Here is an 18,088-nt window from a genome sequence, read left to right as displayed (position 1 = left end):
GGCCTGTGCCATTCTGGTATCCCATGTGATGCACATCCTTTCACTGGACCGGATGATCCCATTGGTCTCTCTGTCCAAGAACTTACATACGTCTCTCACAGCATGCTCCAACGCTCTCGAATTCCGACTCACAGATCAGGTTCAAGGGAACTCTATGCTCTCCTCGTCTCAAAGTCAACACATGTTCTACCACAACACCTGACATCTCTCCTACACCTCTCTCGCTCAACTCTTGGAATCTCTCTCGTTCCCTATCAATAAAATCTCGCAGAGGTAACTAAGCGATACTCTGCTGCCTTCTCAATGCTGGCCCATAGCGGTGTTAAAATGCCGATTCACCGACTTGTCTTGACGCTGGGATGCAGGTTTAAAAGTTTTGATCAAAATATGAACCAATACCTCATGTTTTCATCTCGCTAGATACACACAGATATGCAGTGTAAAGGATAAGCTCTGAGAACAACTGTCTTTTTGTTTTGTATAAAGTAAGCTGTACAATAATGTATAAAACCCACATCAACATTAACCTCCTTTTCATGAAACCATCTTGACCTTATCAAATTAATATAATACAACTCAAAATCAATACTAATCTCGCCTCACATCCAATTAAAAAATAAAAATACAATTAGTTTTACAGTTACTCACCCAGTGCTTCACTTCACTCCCATTAGCCAAGAAACTACGGAGGAGCCCAGGTAAATTACTTTTACTGCATTTTCATTTTCCCTAAAGTCACAGGAAAACACTAGAGCCACAAAATAATGATGGCCATTTTGTTGAAGCCAAAGTTCATTAAAGCACAGTCAGATTCCCATAAAAATTAGTCTTCGACAAATTGTTATAGTTTTTTTTAATGTAGCCATCAACTGGGAAATTTCCTCTGGGCAACAGGAATCCTCCCCTCCCCCCTAAGTGTGCCCCTGTATTTGGTATTTAATATATTAACATGCAAAGACTTTATACATAAAACATTTGTTACATGCTCTGCTACTTTTTTATCGATCCACATTAACGACTATAAGTGAGGTATTTTTCACAAAAATATGGCAGTGGCTAACAAGAAACTTCATGGTGAACAAATCTGTTCTACTTTAAGAGGCTGCATTAATTCACTTGAAATAGTTAACTCCCACTGTAAAATAGTTTGTGATCTGAGGTACTGGTAAGTTTGTGCAGTGGGTAGATTAAACGGTGTGCATTTCCAACATGACAATTGGCCATGGCCCAAACTAATTAGCCACCAATCTACTTTAACCACATCTCAACAGCTCTCTCCACCTTTGTCCACAGAAAAAAAGGACACTCGCTGTCTCAGGACTCTTGAAGGTTATGTGCAAAATTCCTCTTTTGACCATTTTAATCTTTAGGAGGTGTATTTACATCAAACAAAGCTTAATAATAAAATAGGTATAAAAACTAAACGTTATCCCATTTTGTTGTCATAATAAATTATATACATGTATATAAGTCATAATCGCAAAATATACAAAAATATACAAAATATAGCAATGAAATCCACTAATTCCAGAATTAATTTAACGAAAAATATAATGTTTTTTGGGGTATTTTTCTCAGTTCTCTATGGACCAGCATGGCATGACCTGGTGGAAGTTATCCTGGGTTTACAAGAGCAGCTCTGCGTCTTGACATCTGAGCGGCCATTTTGAACTTCCTTAGATGAAGACATGTGAATTGTTCTTCATTAATGAAGAGGAAATTTCAGCAAAACATGGAGAGAAAGGATCGTTCTGCATCTGTTACGTTGAGGAATTGTGATAGGTCCAGAATTTTGGGTCAGTTGAACCTACTTGCAGATCTCCAGTTTTCTGGCTGGCTTATGACCATTCTGAGGTAAAGATAAGAAAATAAAAATACATAGCTTGTACCGTTACAACATCAAACACATTTTGAAACAATATGCATAAACTATGTGAAGTAGCAGAACATATTATTGCTGGTCTGTATATTGGTATGTGTGAATAGTTACTTAAATAACCTTGTACATATATTTATTTATTGAGGGATAAATAATCTACTGGACAAGTTATGAAAGATACAAGCCATACTTTGTAACGTTCCAGGAGAAAAGAAAATGGGAAAAAAACAGGCCTAACCCCTAACCCACTCTTCACTGATCCATGAAGCCATACTATACTCCACCTAACCAGGAGCAGCAAGTCTCAATCATTGGGCCACACTGATAGTTCTCCTATCAAAGCAGCTTCCCCCGGCTAACAAATCGGAGGTCTTTGAGTCCTTTATAAGGTAGTTATTCCATCAGATCTCTGGACAACCTTAAGATGAACTCATCTCACCTCCTGGATGGTAGTGTGTTCGAAGCATCAACTCTACCATCCAACTGAGCTAAGTATCTCCTGAATGGTCAAGGTCACCAGGTAACATTTATAAAAGGGGGGATATTGTGTTGTCCCCAAAATCACCCTTCTCGTGTTATTACAGCCTGCATTTCTCTATGCAAGAGAGCTAAAAATAAAATATAATATATTGGTTGCTCAGACATCGAATTAATAATTCAATGGCAAGTCTACTAAATGTGAAAAGATGCTCCTCTACTCCACGATTCCAGCAGCAATTCGGGTTTGAGTCTGGAAACATTTGAGAATGCTTTTCGACAGTGTAGTACCATCTATAATATATCTCATATGATGTTTCTTCGATACTGGTTGATAAATAACTAGTTGGTATAGCTTTCCTTGCCTCTTCCCAACAAGTTACATCCGGGGGTGGTGCCAAATCTCTCTAAATCTCTCAAAACAATTCAAATTTGATGCTATATGGGCCCTTTGGTATTTTACGGAGATAGAGAGAGAGATGTCCACCTTCTGAAAAGGCTCCACTCCCTATGCAAGGGCCCCAACTCACTCTAGAACGTTGGATGCAAATATTACTTATCGATCATACTTCTTGTCTTCTCTGTGGCTCCTGGGGGTTTGCCCAGGATATTATTCTTCAACCTAACCATATAATCTTAACTTGATCTAAGCGATTTATACACATTATTGTTGTTTTATTTAATTCATCCTCAATATGGTTATTTAAGTTATAATATGTTATATACCAGCCCACCCGTTTCCCCCCAAAAAACATAGTGGAAACGTTCATGTTTTGATGCTTGTAAATGTTTTTATTTATCGTATCCTTACGTTTCTTCAATAAATGTAAAGTTTAAAAATATATATATATTGTATGTGAAAAAAGTTAACTTTTTAAAGAGATGTCCATCGAAATTAATTCTTTCAAATCAAATACCTGTCCTGACAACTGGCAGGGGGTCTGATATCTGGATATTCACACCTTCGAGCCAGTTAGCCCCCCAGGAAGACTCTATTGGCTAATTCGGCAACAGCTACTAGTATTAGAATTCATAACTTTGGGACTTTCAACACTTGAGGACTTGTCGCATGTCAAGAGCATTGACTAGACGGTGCCAACGTATATGTATAAAATAGGTTTGTGCTCTCAACCTTGTAGCATTTGCAGGGGGTGCAGACACATTTCATGAATTAACCTCAGAACTACAAATAAGGACATATAGGAAAGAGATTTGTGCATTTATATAAAGAAAGGCTGCAAAGACCGTCCAATCTGCACACGCGACCAAGCCCCCGGTGCGTCGTAAGCCTTGAAGTTCCAAATTATCAGAGAACCAGCCAGTAGAGAGGCTTTGGAGGGTGAGCAGTTTACGAACAATAGCCGTGCTAGACATTAGAACTCTGCTGAGCTGATAGATGGGGAAAGGGTTTTTAACATTAAATATTTAATCGGGACGTCTCCTAAAAACTCCCTTGTCGTCCAATGCCAAGATTTTTTACAACCGGTATATCCGTGAACATCTCACTGTGTGTTGATTACTTTTCATGTGTTTTATACGCAGTCAGTATAGAGGATTTACATGATTGCTCTGGGGGAATCTTGGTGAAAACAATACAAATGGAAAATATTATGATGTCCGTACCATATTATTAAAACGGGATTCGAGATTGCTTCTTCCACCCCATGAGATGGGGGACAATTAAACAGCCCCTAGCACGCAGTCTTCATTGTTACTGAGAAAACATGTTTTGTAGATGTAAGGGATGTGGGTGATGTCTAATTTCCTACTGCTTCTGTTTGGCTCCTTTGAAGTTTTCAGCACAGGAGCCAAAGAGAAAAATATTCTCAGCCCAGTAACGAAGACGTAAATTATTGCTATTTTTGGTAAGCCCCCGACCCCCTGCTAACATTTAGAACTTATGAAAACATAAAGAGACAGGCAGGGCATTCTGGACCGTGTAGTCCTACAACTAGCTACCGAAGCCTGGCAGCACTGTAACCTTTTGACCTGCTTGGAGGGGGGGGGGGGGGGGGAATCCAAAGCTAGTTCACTAATACAAAAGCAATACATTAATAATAGCAAAGTATATTTGCAAAAACAACTTAAGGACGCTACATTTGAATTCGAAGACAAATAACCTGTTCAAGCTAGAAGTTTGTAGAGCTTATATCAAATTGAAGCTGCCCACAAACACCGATGTCAATGCCGATATTGGCAATTTAGTCCGATTTTGGACTAAGTGATGAGCATGACCAAGAGTGACCCGACAAAGATATTGGATAATTTTTGGGCATACCCAAAAATCCTAAAAGAGGTATATAAATGAGAATTATTTATACAAGATGCTCTTTGATTGATCACGTTACAAAGCCAGAAGATTTTACTTACCACGGTCTGGTACGATATTATAGGACAGACCCCTCTGGTCAAGGGTATTCTCTACTTGCACCAGCAAGCTCGTAAATCGTCGAAATTGGGCAGACGTCTGTTGCAGTTGTATTGTTACCTGAAATCTTTCCAACACAATGAAAAAGCATTAAGAGGAACAGAAGAGGGTGTTCATGCTTTATGATTTCATGGCCTGTAGTTATTTGTACATTGTGTTTGTTTTTGCTGTGTATTATCTCCTGATGTTGAGGTTTGAGGTTTGGTCTTAAGACCATGGGCGTTTCTGATCAGGAATGGGGCTTGGTTGAGAAGGGGAGCTTAATTTGGCAGATTGTAGGCCTGGCCCGTGTTTTTGTCTCCATTGTTCAGAGTTACGCAGCCATTATCCGTCCATGCTAATTGGGCGCCAAGGCATCTATCATCCGATATCGGTGATTCGGTTCATCTTTAAAACGATAATCCAATTATCTAACTATGATTCCACATTTGCTTAAGAGTAGTATAGGCAATACAAATCGTATTGCTTTAATCATTATTAATAATCAATGATTTACCGACAAGATAGAAGACAAGATAGAAGTCACACATTCAGACATTTGACGCAAATAGATTTTTCTTTAATTAATTTCCTATGTTCTACTGCCTCATACGGTGTTCCATACAGGAAGTTCGGGGGAGGCTGGGGAATGACGTCATATTGTAAAACAAATGACTCTTGGGGGTAGATTTACTAAACATTCTATAAAGGAAAAGTGGAGGTGTTGCCCATGGCAACCAATCAGATTCTAGTTATCATGTTCTAGAATGTACTAGAAAGATGATAGCTAGAATCTGATTGGTTGCTATGGGCAACACCTCCATTTTTCCTTTTTAGTAGAGTCCAAGCGCTTCAGTACATAAGGCGGATGTGTTTACCATAGAGATGTAGGAGAGAAGACATTCAAGCTTCATGCATTGTTTGGTGAACGCAGCTTATATAAATGAAGGTAAAATGTACAATGTTTTGGTAACCTCACCATTCAAGAAAAGAGCCCTCTTTACTGGTATCCTCCATAGAAAAGGGGGTCAATTTATAGCTTTGGTTTGGTTCACTCAACACTTTTTTTTCTTCTTATCTCAGCTTATGGACGTTTCCTCCAAAAAGAACCAATTTTTAAGTGGAGGAGGCAACAGATTGTGGCAAATTGCTAATAAAATGATAGTAAATTATCTCCCATACCCCATACACTGAAGAGAAATTTGATAAATATGGGAATTCATTGATTAGTGAAAAGTCTCTCAAGGAATTTATTGCAGCTCATCACGGGGGTAATTTACTAAATATGATGGTTAGGTGAGAGCGATAGGACCAGCCTGGTCCTCGGTAGGGGTGGAGACCAGGAATATACTACTGGTAACCCTGGAGGTGATATTCAACACAGTCATCCCCATCGTACACATCCACCGTACCTCTCTTTTCTGGACTGATGCATAAATTGTGGTGACGGATTGGTGCGTCTGCTCCGATATTGGCTCTGGTGCCGTATGTCTTTTCGGGGAGCTTACTGGATGTACTGTGAAATTACCTTTAAAGAAAAGTAAACATGTTGAACAGATTAACTATTTTTTCCATATAGAACCATGTTTTTTGTTACTGGCTACAGGTTGGTCTAGTTCTAAGAATGTTCTAAACCTCAGTAAAGTGGTTGAGAAGGTTTCTTAATACCTGAATGTCCCATTTAGTACAATGGATGTCCCATTTAGAACATTAGAGCATTCACAGAGCCCGACCAACCTGTACCCAATCAGAACATTAAAACATTTATTGAATTTACTATGCTATAGTATGACTCTCAGGCATGGCAGATAGGGGGGGGGGGCAATTTCTGGCCAATGATGTCACCTGATTTTTCTGTTTGGGTAGGATTGATAGGTACCTCTTTTTGATTCATGGGTGTCGGGGTTCAATGTAGAAGCACACAGAATATTTTTGGTAGTTTGTATCCTTGTCCCTGGGAATTATGGAACCCACTTTAAATCCGTACCCATCAATAGGCGATGGCTGCATTGGTTCTCATGATTAATGAATGAATTAGTTATTCTATGAGAAGAGTTGACAAGGGCGCCCTCTTTGTTTGTCATGCTAGTTAAATAAAGCTGTGGTTCAGTGTGGTTTTTCTGTAGATAAATGTTATGGGGTAGAAGTGGTTCACTGAGGCTGGTATCTAGAACACTCTACCTTTTTGTAGTCAAACATTAAAACAAGAATAACAATGGAAAAAAAAGTGATAAAAGCTTGCGAAAAAGCTAAATAAACCCAATAGCTGAGTAGGTATAGTCGTGTAATAGCTCAAATAAAATGTAAAATGATTTGTGAGAAGAGAAGACAGCATTGCTATCAGAATGGCATCCACTACAATCATTTTGATAGGGCAGCTGTGACATTTGATTAACATTGTCAGAGTTTGATTTCAATAGCGAGAGTCAACTGTCAATGTATGCCCTTGGCACAAAGATAAGACACCAGAGGTGGACCTATGTCTAATAATGGACCTTCGAAATATTGGGGAATGTTCCTTATAGAGAAGAAAAGATTGGACTCCAGAAAATGTAGAATAAACCTCCATGATATTATTTGCGGCTCTACCAGAAAGAACATTAAGGATGAAGCTGCGGCTCAAGTGACATTGTCGGCAGAGTCGTAGATTCAACACCGCAATGTGACGCACACTTACCTATTTTGGGGCGAAATACTTTTATTATGCAGGCTGCTGCGATCACGCCAAGAACGGCGATTACGGCATAGATAACATATGCGGGATCAAATTTCTCCTCACTCTCAACTAAAAACAAATAGGAAAGCAGACAATAAAATATGGTCAATAGACACCAGTGATGATAATGTGTTTATACACTCAATAATATCTGTAAAAAAGGTTAGTTCTGACACTGTCACTTTGGCGTTCATTAATAAAATGAAGATATGATAAAGAATAATAACCCACTACTGTGCATTATTACAGATAATAGAATTATGGTCGGTGAGTTATCTTTATAATTTACAGCAGGAGGGACGTTATTGTAATAGCAGCAAAATGCATTAGAAAGAAGCAAATTATATTACAAAAAGACAGACTAATGCTTCTAACTCAACAGGTAAGTGACTCTACATCTACCCCCAGTCCATATGGTGCCGCTTGCCCTCAATCATCTTGCACAGCTCACAGGTTGTCCTATGACTGATGTTCGGAATTCTGTCCTGCACTGAACTCTGATTGGCTGAGAGAGTTTAGTGCGGGACAGGAAATCGCAATGTCAGCCAATAAGCTGTCCAGGAGGATGAAGCTGAGGACACATGGGGTCAGTAAGTGCTTGTTGGAAGGGTCTGCATATTAAACTTGGCAACAGATAAGGGTCTGCATATTAAAGCGGACTCCAGATAAGGTTTTGCATTTTAGACTGAGCAGCAGATATGGCTCTGTGTATTATAATTAGCTCCACTTATGGCTATGTAGCTGCTGCTCCCTTTAACAATGCAGCAATTTACCTACTCATCAATGGCGGCAAAAGGGTCTGCGTAATGGAGCCGCTGGTCAAGCATTCACCATGTAGAGTGCCCACCATGTTTTCTACACAGTACCCTATTTAGTTGACATCTACCCCTGGCCGTAAGTCCCAGTGTTCTGTGCCAACTTCTAATTCACCTCTCGACGGTAAACAATTAGAAGCATGTAGTGCCCACCCTTACATCACAGAGAGCTATCAGGGCATATTACTGGGCATTGTGCAATACTGCTGGCATAGTACCGGGCAACTACTATTGGCATACAACGTAGACAATTGCGGCTGCCTATGGGCAGCAGGGACTGAAGTTTTTCTTTTTCCTACAAAATGTGTAAGTCATTAGCAGTATGTTGTGGCTCTCTCCTGAATGAGAGAGTGTGTCCGATGTTGGGAGGAGTGTCCCTCTCATCTGACGCTTGTGAGCGTGGCAGTGCAGGGGTAGGGGTGAGGGTGCCCAGTGCTTAACTAGAGCCAGGAGTAGATTCTACTTTTGCAGAGGCAGAACGTTATTGTGGGGAATCATGGAATATTATTTTATTTTTCTTGTTTCAGAGATCTCTCTGTGGAAGCGATAGTTCATTCTCTTTGTGCTCGACTGCACCCAGCAAGACATCCTGGCAGCTATACACAAGCGGTAACCACAGGAAGAAGAGAAGGAAATGGAGAATCTAAAATGAAAGAGTTTGTCTTAACATTTTCCATCACACAATTTCTACGTACTGATACAAAAAAAAGCATATTTGGAATTCGGTGAACAGCTTTGGAATCCATTCTGACAATATCGCCTATCCTACTGGTATGGTAACGGAGATTCCTATGTCCGTTCCTTCTACAGTGACCCCCAATTGCCCAGCAAACCCCCTCCCTCTTGCTGAGAGTCACCTTTTGAAGAGATCCTACTACCACTGTACCAGCTGTACAGCCATTGACCATGTCTTGGTGCATTGTCCTCCGATGGGATGACCATGGTTCTTAATGGACTCATAGAACATGTCTCTGCTCAACTGGGTCTGGAACCTCCAGACAGTCACGTGCAGGCTTGGGCAGGAGAGGATACCACACCACAGTCAATGAAAAGCAGAGAGTCCCGGGTTACAACAGGAGAGGTGCCACCAAGCATGCCCAGAAGCTGTTAGCGGGAGTTCCTGGTAGAGCGAGAGGCGGCTTTGCCATAACTATGGCTGTGCTCAGTTGGTTCGCAATTGGTCAGTTGAGGAGTTATATGTGAACCTTTACACTTGGTACCTTCTGTCCTCGGAGGCCCAGATTTATGATAAGGGCCCATAGGCCAAACCTCGCTGGGTAAAATTGCCATCTGAGATAATGTTCATGAGAGGGGGTGTAACCAAAGCCAAAGGACTGTACAGGCGTAGTACACAGTTCTATGTCTCCAATGGTCCCTAAAAAATGCAAGTGGCCCAGTGACCCAGCCCAAGTAAGCCCACTATGGGACCAGGCCGGGAGGCTGCCCCCTGCCCCCCTGGGCTGCCCCATGCCACCCAGTCCAGCTTGCCCCTGCTAAACAGTGAAACAGGCACTTATTACATACACTATACTCAAGAGATCCAGAGCATATCTGAATGTTGGTTCGGCCCACAAAGTGGTGAGCTACCTTGTGAGTTGGAGATCCGAAATACATGCTGTACCATACCCCACCCCCAGTCTATTTTTTTGCTGATCAGTCTTGGTAGCTTGGGACCAACAAATTGACTGCATGGTCATTGCAATCCAGTGTATGTTTGGGAACACCGGAGCATTGCCTGGGTAAATTGGTGATGTGGCCAATTTTGGCCCAATTTTTCTCTTCAACACTGGTGGGCGTTAAACTATATGGAGTGTATGCTCACTATTTGGTACTACTTTATGATGCCAGCCTCATCTGTTAAAACAAGATACAATTGTCCGCTTCATTCACATGCCATTTCTTCCCTGCATGTAATCACCTTTGACCCTTTGCTTAGCCATACAAGCCATGGCCCAATATAAATGATATTATATCGTACTGTGTGATGACGGGAACATTACCTGGTGTTGGGTTGCACTTTGCCGGAAATCTGACTGTACTGTTTCTCTCACTTACAGGATTTTTGGCAATGCAAGTGTACCAGCTGCTAGCATTGGCCGGGGTGACCTCGATGACTAAAATGCTCCTGTCGTGGCTTAACGTCTTCTGGTCTTGAGTCCAGCTGAAGGTTACGTCATCTCCCGTCTGTATTACACAATTCATGGAGACCACGCAGCTGTCGTTCTGAAAAACGTGAGTCATATCGACCGACAAGTTGGTGATCTGTTCTGTTACAAGGAAAATGTATTTGTTAGATAAAGGGTATGCTTGAATGCACGCATTAAACCATGTTTTTAGGGGTGAAAGACTTTACCTAAAGAAAATTATGGAACCAAAGCTGAACAACAGTACTTCAAATCATATTTGTAATATCTGGAAGTGATGTCTGTGTTTTTTCACCAAAATCACAAGGTAATCTGGATTCAAATACTTTGGATGTGGCCAAATCTTACGAAAAGCTCTTAGTATCCGACACGATCCAGAACCAAATCCTGTATTTGGTGCAATGTTAATTGTTCACCTGAACATGATGACCAGAGGAGCTTCTTAATTTATCTAAAGGAAGAAGAAGGAGAATGCCTATCTAGAGGAATCACAAATATATTCTGATTAGGTCGGTAGGACCCGGTTAACGCGTTGGGTGATATCAGCTATATTCAGGACCAAGAAGAATCTCAGGTCCCGCTACAGCAACTTTTTAGAGTCCCTTTAATAGCCATCAAATGGGATGTGACCATTCAAATTTGGTGGCTCCACCCACTAGACAGACAGGCCAGAGCATCCAAGCAAACCTAGGTCCCAGTACTTTGTGACCCCCCCCCCCCCCGAATTCTCTGCGCCCCTCGATCTATGACTAATATTATTATATATTTTCGGAGGGTTTTGAAAAGTGGAGATGTTGCCTATAGCAACCAATCAGATTCTAGTTATCCTTATTTAGTACATTCTACAAAATGACAGCTAGAATCTGATTGGTTGCTCTCTGATTGGCTGCTATAGGCAACATCTCCGCTTTTCAAACCCACGACTTGATAAATTTACCCCTTGGAGTTTGTGTTTGCCACCTTGAATCATTTTTTAATCTACCAACAACATGTGGCCATGTACAAAACCCTTATGGGTCACACGATACTGTATTATTAGTTACGTATTACATGAAAATATGGCTCATTGATTATGCTAAAATTATTTAATCAATGAGATTCTCGATTATAATTAGGGTTTCCAGTGTTCAGTGTTTAGTTATTGGGGAATCCAGTGTTTATGAAATAAATATACTATAAAAAATTTAAAGATTCCATATAATTTTGCGTTTATTTTGTTTATAGTTTTAAAAAAAAAACACACAAGAAAGGAGAGGGGACCTGGGTAGAAAAGAGACGGTGCCAGGGTAGAGGAAGCTAGGATAGAAGACAGGGTTTCTAGGGGAGAGAGGGAGAGGCTGACATGGGACAGAGTATCTCTCTCTCTTTACCAATCTCTCTTTCTCCCTACCTTTTGCGCTCCCTCTCTCTCTATCTCTTTCTCTCCCCCTCTCTTCTTCCCCCTCCCTCTCTCTCTCCTTCTACCTCTCTCACCCTCACTCTCATTCTCTCTCATTCTCCTCCCTTTATTTCTTTCTCTATGTCTCTCTCTCTCTCTGTCTCTATCTGCCTCCCTTCTTTCCTGCTTTCTCTTTCTCTCCTCCTCTCCTCATCCCTCTCTCTCTTTTTACCTTTCTCTCCTTCTCCCTCCCTCTCTCTCTATGCCTTTCCCTCTCTCTCTGTCTTTCTCTTTTCTCTCTCTCTCCCCCCCTCCCTTTCTTTGTCTCTTCTTCCCTCTCATTCTCCTTCCTTCCCTCTCTCTCTTGCTCTCTCTTTCTCTCTCTCCATTTTTCTCTCTCCCTCTCCCTCTCTCTCCCCCCTCTCCCTCTCTTTTTCTTCCTCTCTCTCTCCCTCCTTCTATCCTTTCTCTCTCTCCCTCTCTCCCTTTTTCTCTCTCCCTCTCTCTCTCCCTCTCTCACTCTCCCTCTTTTTCTTACTCTCTCACTCTCTCTTTTTTCTTCCTCGCTCTCTCTTTATCTCTCTCTCTTTCTCGATAAGCTCGGGAACCTCACCACGCTGCTTCCTGTGCTCTATAACCACAGCTGGTATAGGAAGCAGCGTGATGAAGTTCTTGTGCTGATATTCTGCTCGCACGGGGAAGTTGAGAAGAAAGGGAGACATATTAGTAACAGCAAATACAAATGTAAAAGTTCCAACAACGTAAGATGCTTGACTTTGTATTTACGCTTATTGTGCAACCAAGTGCGAGCTGCTGTCATCAGTTATCTGCTTTTGAAAAAAAGAGGCCAAAATGGACTTCACAGTAATCATCTATTTCTCACTGTCAGCATCAAACTGTCTATTTCGTTCCTGAAATTCCAAACGGTTGCTTCATTGAGCGTGTGCCGAACCTGTGCATGTGTGGACCAGCGCATTGGATGGAGAAGCACCGCCGGGCCCCTTAACCATTACACCCCATATGACGGCCATACATTCGCCATAATTAGATACGTAGCATAATGTCACTAAGACAAAACCATAAGATTGCTCTTAGGCTGGACATGGTGTTTGTGATCACTTACACTGAGCTTAATTAAGCAAAGAACATTTTTGAGGTTAGAGCGCTTTGAGCAACCAGGTGGAACCCACTCTCTATTTTCAGAAGACGCCTCCACAAACTAGCGTTACGCTTGGGTTTCTGCAGAGCGTCCCTCTTTTCCTCTTACAATAATACTCGGTTTAGCCTTGACTTAAATGAATCATAAGAGTAAAAGGACCCTGGAACATATTACATATCACACTTTTCTGTGTGTGTAGCTTTGATTAATGCTGGGCAAAGTGCACCAAATTTTCACCAAAGTGCAACTGGAAGTCACAAAGTGCATCCTATTAAAATTATTGGGTGAGGCCTGATACCCACCAGCTCAGGGCTGATGCAAAAGTCCTTCTCCTAAGTGGAAACAGACTTATGTACAGCAAGGATAGCCCTAAAAATGTGCCCTATCCACCCCTTTATAATAATAATAATAATAATTGTTTCAATTATTTTGCTCTGGAAAATTAGCTTGGTGCACCAGTCGCAGAAATCACGGTGCGCAGGCGTAAAACTCAAAGGGTTGGACACCACCGAAGAGTATATTGCGCTGTGCCTTGGCCATTTTGCGCTATGTGAGGTCCACCTACCCCAATTTACTTCTCTCCACCATTCCAAACCAGTTATTTAAAAATGTTAACAAAAGAAAGCTCTATCAAGATCTTTTTAACCTATTGATGTACTAATTGGGAGCTTTACTATTGGTGCCTACGGCATTTGCCTTTGTTGACCTGCACTTGAGCCAGCCCTGATTTTGCATACACCATATGCGATATTTCGCTACTTTGGGTATATATGTGAGCTAGGAGAACAAGGAACTATAACCACTTTTCCACAATAACATTTCTTATAAACATTTCTTTGTTGTCATCTAGGTCACCTTCTGTGTTTAAACATCCATAGACCTTACCATAAACTTTGAGGTCAATTTTGCAAAACCATTCGTCTTTGCTGAATTTAACTGTTAATTCATACACTCCTTCATCTTCCCTCTGTAGTTCATGGATATAAATTGTGGAGTCTCTTTCCTCGTATTGGTATCTAGCGTCATTTGACGTCTTGTCTTTAGTCTGGAGATTGGAAGACAGTATAATTCTTCGACTGTTTTCCTGCTCCTTTTTAAGTTCAAGAGAATGAAACCCTGCTGTTAGATTAAATTGTGCAAGAAGTAGGGACTACCCAAGGATCCCATCCAGTTTTTGTTCCTTTCCTCCACATGGAGACGAGCTACCTTGATTTAAAAAAAAAAAGTATTTAGTGGTCATCGAGTGCTTTCCTTATGATTAACAGTGTTTAACGTTTACAAGTTTTCTCAAAAGATTTATTTCCAACATACCCAACAGTAGTGTAAACAATAACATAAAAACATACCCAACAGTAGTGTAGACAGCAACAAAAAAACATACCCAACAGAAGTGTAGACAGCAACATCAAAACATACCCAACAGTAGTGTAAACAGTAACATAAAAACATACCCAACAGTAGTGTAAACAGTAACATAAAAACATACCCAACAGTAGTGTAAACAGTAACATAAAAACATACCCAACAGTAGTGTAGACAGCAACAAAAAAACATACCCAACAGTAGTGTAGACAGTAACATAAAACATACCCAAAAGTAGTGTAGACAGTAACATAAGAACATACCCAACAGAAATGTAAACAGTAGCGTAAGAACATACCCAACAGTAGTGTAGACAGTAACAAAAACATACCCAACAGTAGTGTAGACAGTAACATAAAAACATACCCAACAGTAGTGTAGACAGTAACAAAGAAAACATACCCAACATAAAAACATACCCAACAGAAATGTAAATAGTAGCGTAAGAACAGACCCAACAGTGTAGATAGTAACAAAAACATATCCAACAGTAGTGTAGACAGTAACATAAAAACATACATTGCAAAACAAAGCAATAAAAGAGGAAAAAGCAGAATGAATAGTTAAAGGTCTAAAGATGGAGCGGGGAGAAAGAGAGGTTTCAAGTGGTGACCAGAAACATCTAAATATGTCCTAAAATATAAAGGCCATGTAAGTAGCTTAGAGATCCGCTTAAAGGTGACCAATCACTTAGCCTTCATATGGGGAACGACAAGGGGAGCCATATTGGACCCTGGAAGGTGCCAGCTCTGCCCACAAGATTGTTGATTTTATTTTTACCACTATCAAAATAAATCAGTTGTGTTACTTTACTTGAGCAAATTGTACGCGACTATCCGACTTCTTGTACCCGTTGGCTGCTGGGGGCAGCAATAGCTGACTACGTCACGCATCTGCTTTCAGCTGCCTACACACAGTGAGGTATGTCATTACTGATGGTAAGTAAATTTACTGACTGAATGGAGAGCCTGTTGTTCAAGTGATAAGTGACATAAGGGGTAACATTCAACAGAACCACAAAACTAGAATGCACCAACGTTTTAAAAAAGCACAAGTCTGCAAAACACCATGACAGTTTTGTTGACACTGGTATAACTTCCTAGAATGCACCATAACACGTTTTATACAGAATGCTCAAGCCCACCATGGACACCAGAATTGTGGTCTTGAGACAATGATTTTGGCAATGTGTCTTTAAAGTTGCTTTATGATTTAATGCACGTTATGTGACTGAACATGCTAGTGATATCAAATGAACATTTTGGATACCAGTCTCACCATTCTGTATGTGTTTTGTTATTGTTTCTTTGAATACTTTGTCATGCCTCACGTTGGATTAACACACACAACGGCCAAAACTTGGTGACACTGATCACAAGCCACATAGAAGTAAAGAAGACCGCATAACACCACAATAGACATATATGGACTATCTTTGGGGTCACATTTCAAAGCCAAGCCAATTTCTAGATCAAGTGATTTCATATATATACAGCCTGATTTTTAAATAAGCAACAAGAACATCTTTGCCAAATTCACTGAAATGTAGGACTAGTCTATCACTCCAAGGTCATCCGACTTTTTGCCAAGGTTATATCTGTTTTACTGTCTCAATGTGAAACCTATGAGTCCCATTACAGATGACTTTAATGTCTTATCTTACCCACCCTGATCCATGAAATTTACAATAATAACAATTTAAAATACCCACACTTACCAAGACAGCCGTAGGACATCAAGCTCAAAATGTACCAAAAGTAGAACATCTTTAATAAGTATCTTCTTCCTCCTTTGTGTCTTCCCCTTTGCAGAGGAAAGGCTTGACGTATAGAGCTCTCAGATAGTCTAGTGTATATCATTTCATGTGGGGTTTAGAAATAGTATCTCCTTTTAACATCTGCTGTGTCGACAAGAATGTTTTGTATGAACTATCACTCCGGAAATAACAACATGACAAATGGTTTATCTAACCACGTAAGTTCCGGTAACCTGAATTTTATACTACTTATACAACAGAGGTACTCTTATCATTGGGAGATGTCTTATGCAAAATTGATTTCAGGTGAAACGCGTGGTACCCATAGGGATGAGCAATATTTTTAAAACTGTTAAGAAAAATATTTACCTGATTCAAAAGTTGGCTGAAAAAGATTGCCTAGTTGAAATTTGGCTTTGAAGATCTTCCCCAAGCACACCACAAATCAGAATGAATTCTTCAAATTACTTCCAGTTCTCACCATAGACTACACATTCTGGGGATTTCAGAATACCCAAATACAGGGTGTGAAAGGATGGACCTCCTATGCCACCCTGTCTGTTAGGACTGGCTGGTCTTGCCTTGCCACTGTCCCCTTTTCTTTTTCCCAAATGCGTCCTCTAACCGCAGTAGGAGGGGCTTTTGCTGCTGCCACCACTAGGCTCCTTAGCGGCACCTAGGACCTCTTCCTTCTGGATAACTCTGGCTGCTGGTGTACACCCTTGCTGGTACACCTGGGCTGGTACCCCTGCCCTCTTGCCTTCAGATCAGGGTTGCTGTGGATGGTTCCCCCTGGCCTATCACACTGGCCAGAGCTGCAGGTAGCGAGCAAAGCATTGGTACTGGATGCTGGGTCCAAACCTCAGAACAGCGGATAACGGATTAGATTTGGCTTAATCTGCAGGTCACAGGAATTACAGCAGGGTAAGTAGTATTCAAAGTAGGATCTTGAAGCAGTGATGTTTTTTTTATCTCAAGTGTCCTGTGAGGATACCGGGTTTAACGTAACCTTCTGGGACGCACAGCTGGCCCACCCGGTACCTATCCAAGGTTCAACATCACCCAGGCAAATATCCGAAAATAACACAAATAAGTTTATTTAACAAAATGGTAGCACAAAACAGCAACAACAGATGTAAATAATAATAACTTGCAACAAATATCACTACACTACACTACAGTCTGGCACAGACAACATACAGGGTATAATGAAAACACCTCACCCGTATCCTCGTTACTTTCAGGGACTGCTGCTTCTCTCCTTTAAGACTACCAGCAAACTTAGTGGCCTTAAGTCACTGTCACTCCGCTTTCGGCGGACACACAGCTCCCCAAGACCTGGAGAGGTAGATCAGTGCACTGCAGTACTCAAGGGACCGATTGTCCCTTTCCTGTCGGGGGCAGACCTTAATACAGCTCAACGCCAGCCTGACCTCAGCTATCACTCTTAAGTGAATGCCAAATTGCTGTCTTCTCTAGCCGTCTTTTAAACCCAGAAATGTCCTCATCGGCAATTCCAGGACCAGCCTGATTGGTCCTTTCCTTTCTTTACCTTTTCACAGGTAAACATACCGACCAGGAGATCGCAGATAAATTATTCCTGATTTAATTAGGAACAGATATTGTTATGTGGCTATACAGGAAAGTTTGTTTAAACAGAGATCAGTATCCAGACACATTTATATTTAAATACACAATGCAGTCCTCTGCCATTAAACATAAAGCTCTGTCTGTGGGCCTTTTCTTATGCTAGCACACACAGACCCACAGCTAAAGGAAGACAGGAAACCCCCTGGTGTGATGTACATTCATACAGGACTGGTGGACAATAACCCTATTGCCTAGACTGAAACAACGGCCTAGTTTGCATGCTAACTATACAGGCTGGCAGTTACTTCAAAACAGAATATACACAAGCTGAAATATGACTGACAAATATTGGGAAACCAGAGGGCTAGTAAAAGTATATGTTTGATAGTCCACAGTCACCTCATT

The 18,088-nt window shown here is 41.0% G+C and overlaps 1 protein-coding gene across 1 annotated transcript; it reads right to left on the bottom strand.

Moving 5' to 3' along the window:
* Window positions 1-803: 803 nt before the first annotated feature.
* Window positions 804-17,663, bottom strand: LOC142108375 (signaling lymphocytic activation molecule-like). The gene is made up of 7 exons (XM_075192000.1): window positions 17,646-17,663; window positions 13,861-14,125; window positions 10,295-10,561; window positions 7,441-7,548; window positions 6,176-6,291; window positions 4,727-4,851; window positions 804-1,849 (listed from the first exon to the last, which is right to left on the bottom strand). The coding sequence occupies exons 1-6, from the start codon at window positions 17,661-17,663 to the stop codon at window positions 4,765-4,767; spliced, it is 861 nt and encodes a 286-aa protein (XP_075048101.1). The 3' UTR covers window positions 804-1,849; window positions 4,727-4,764.
* Window positions 17,664-18,088: the final 425 nt, after the last annotated feature.

The sequence above is a fragment of the Mixophyes fleayi genome, chromosome 12 (genome assembly GCF_038048845.1).
Source record: "Mixophyes fleayi isolate aMixFle1 chromosome 12, aMixFle1.hap1, whole genome shotgun sequence".
In the NCBI taxonomy this organism is placed as follows: Eukaryota; Metazoa; Chordata; class Amphibia; order Anura; family Limnodynastidae; genus Mixophyes; species Mixophyes fleayi.
The sequence above is the reverse complement of the archived record's forward strand: the minus strand, read 5'-3'. Positions and strand labels throughout refer to the sequence as shown.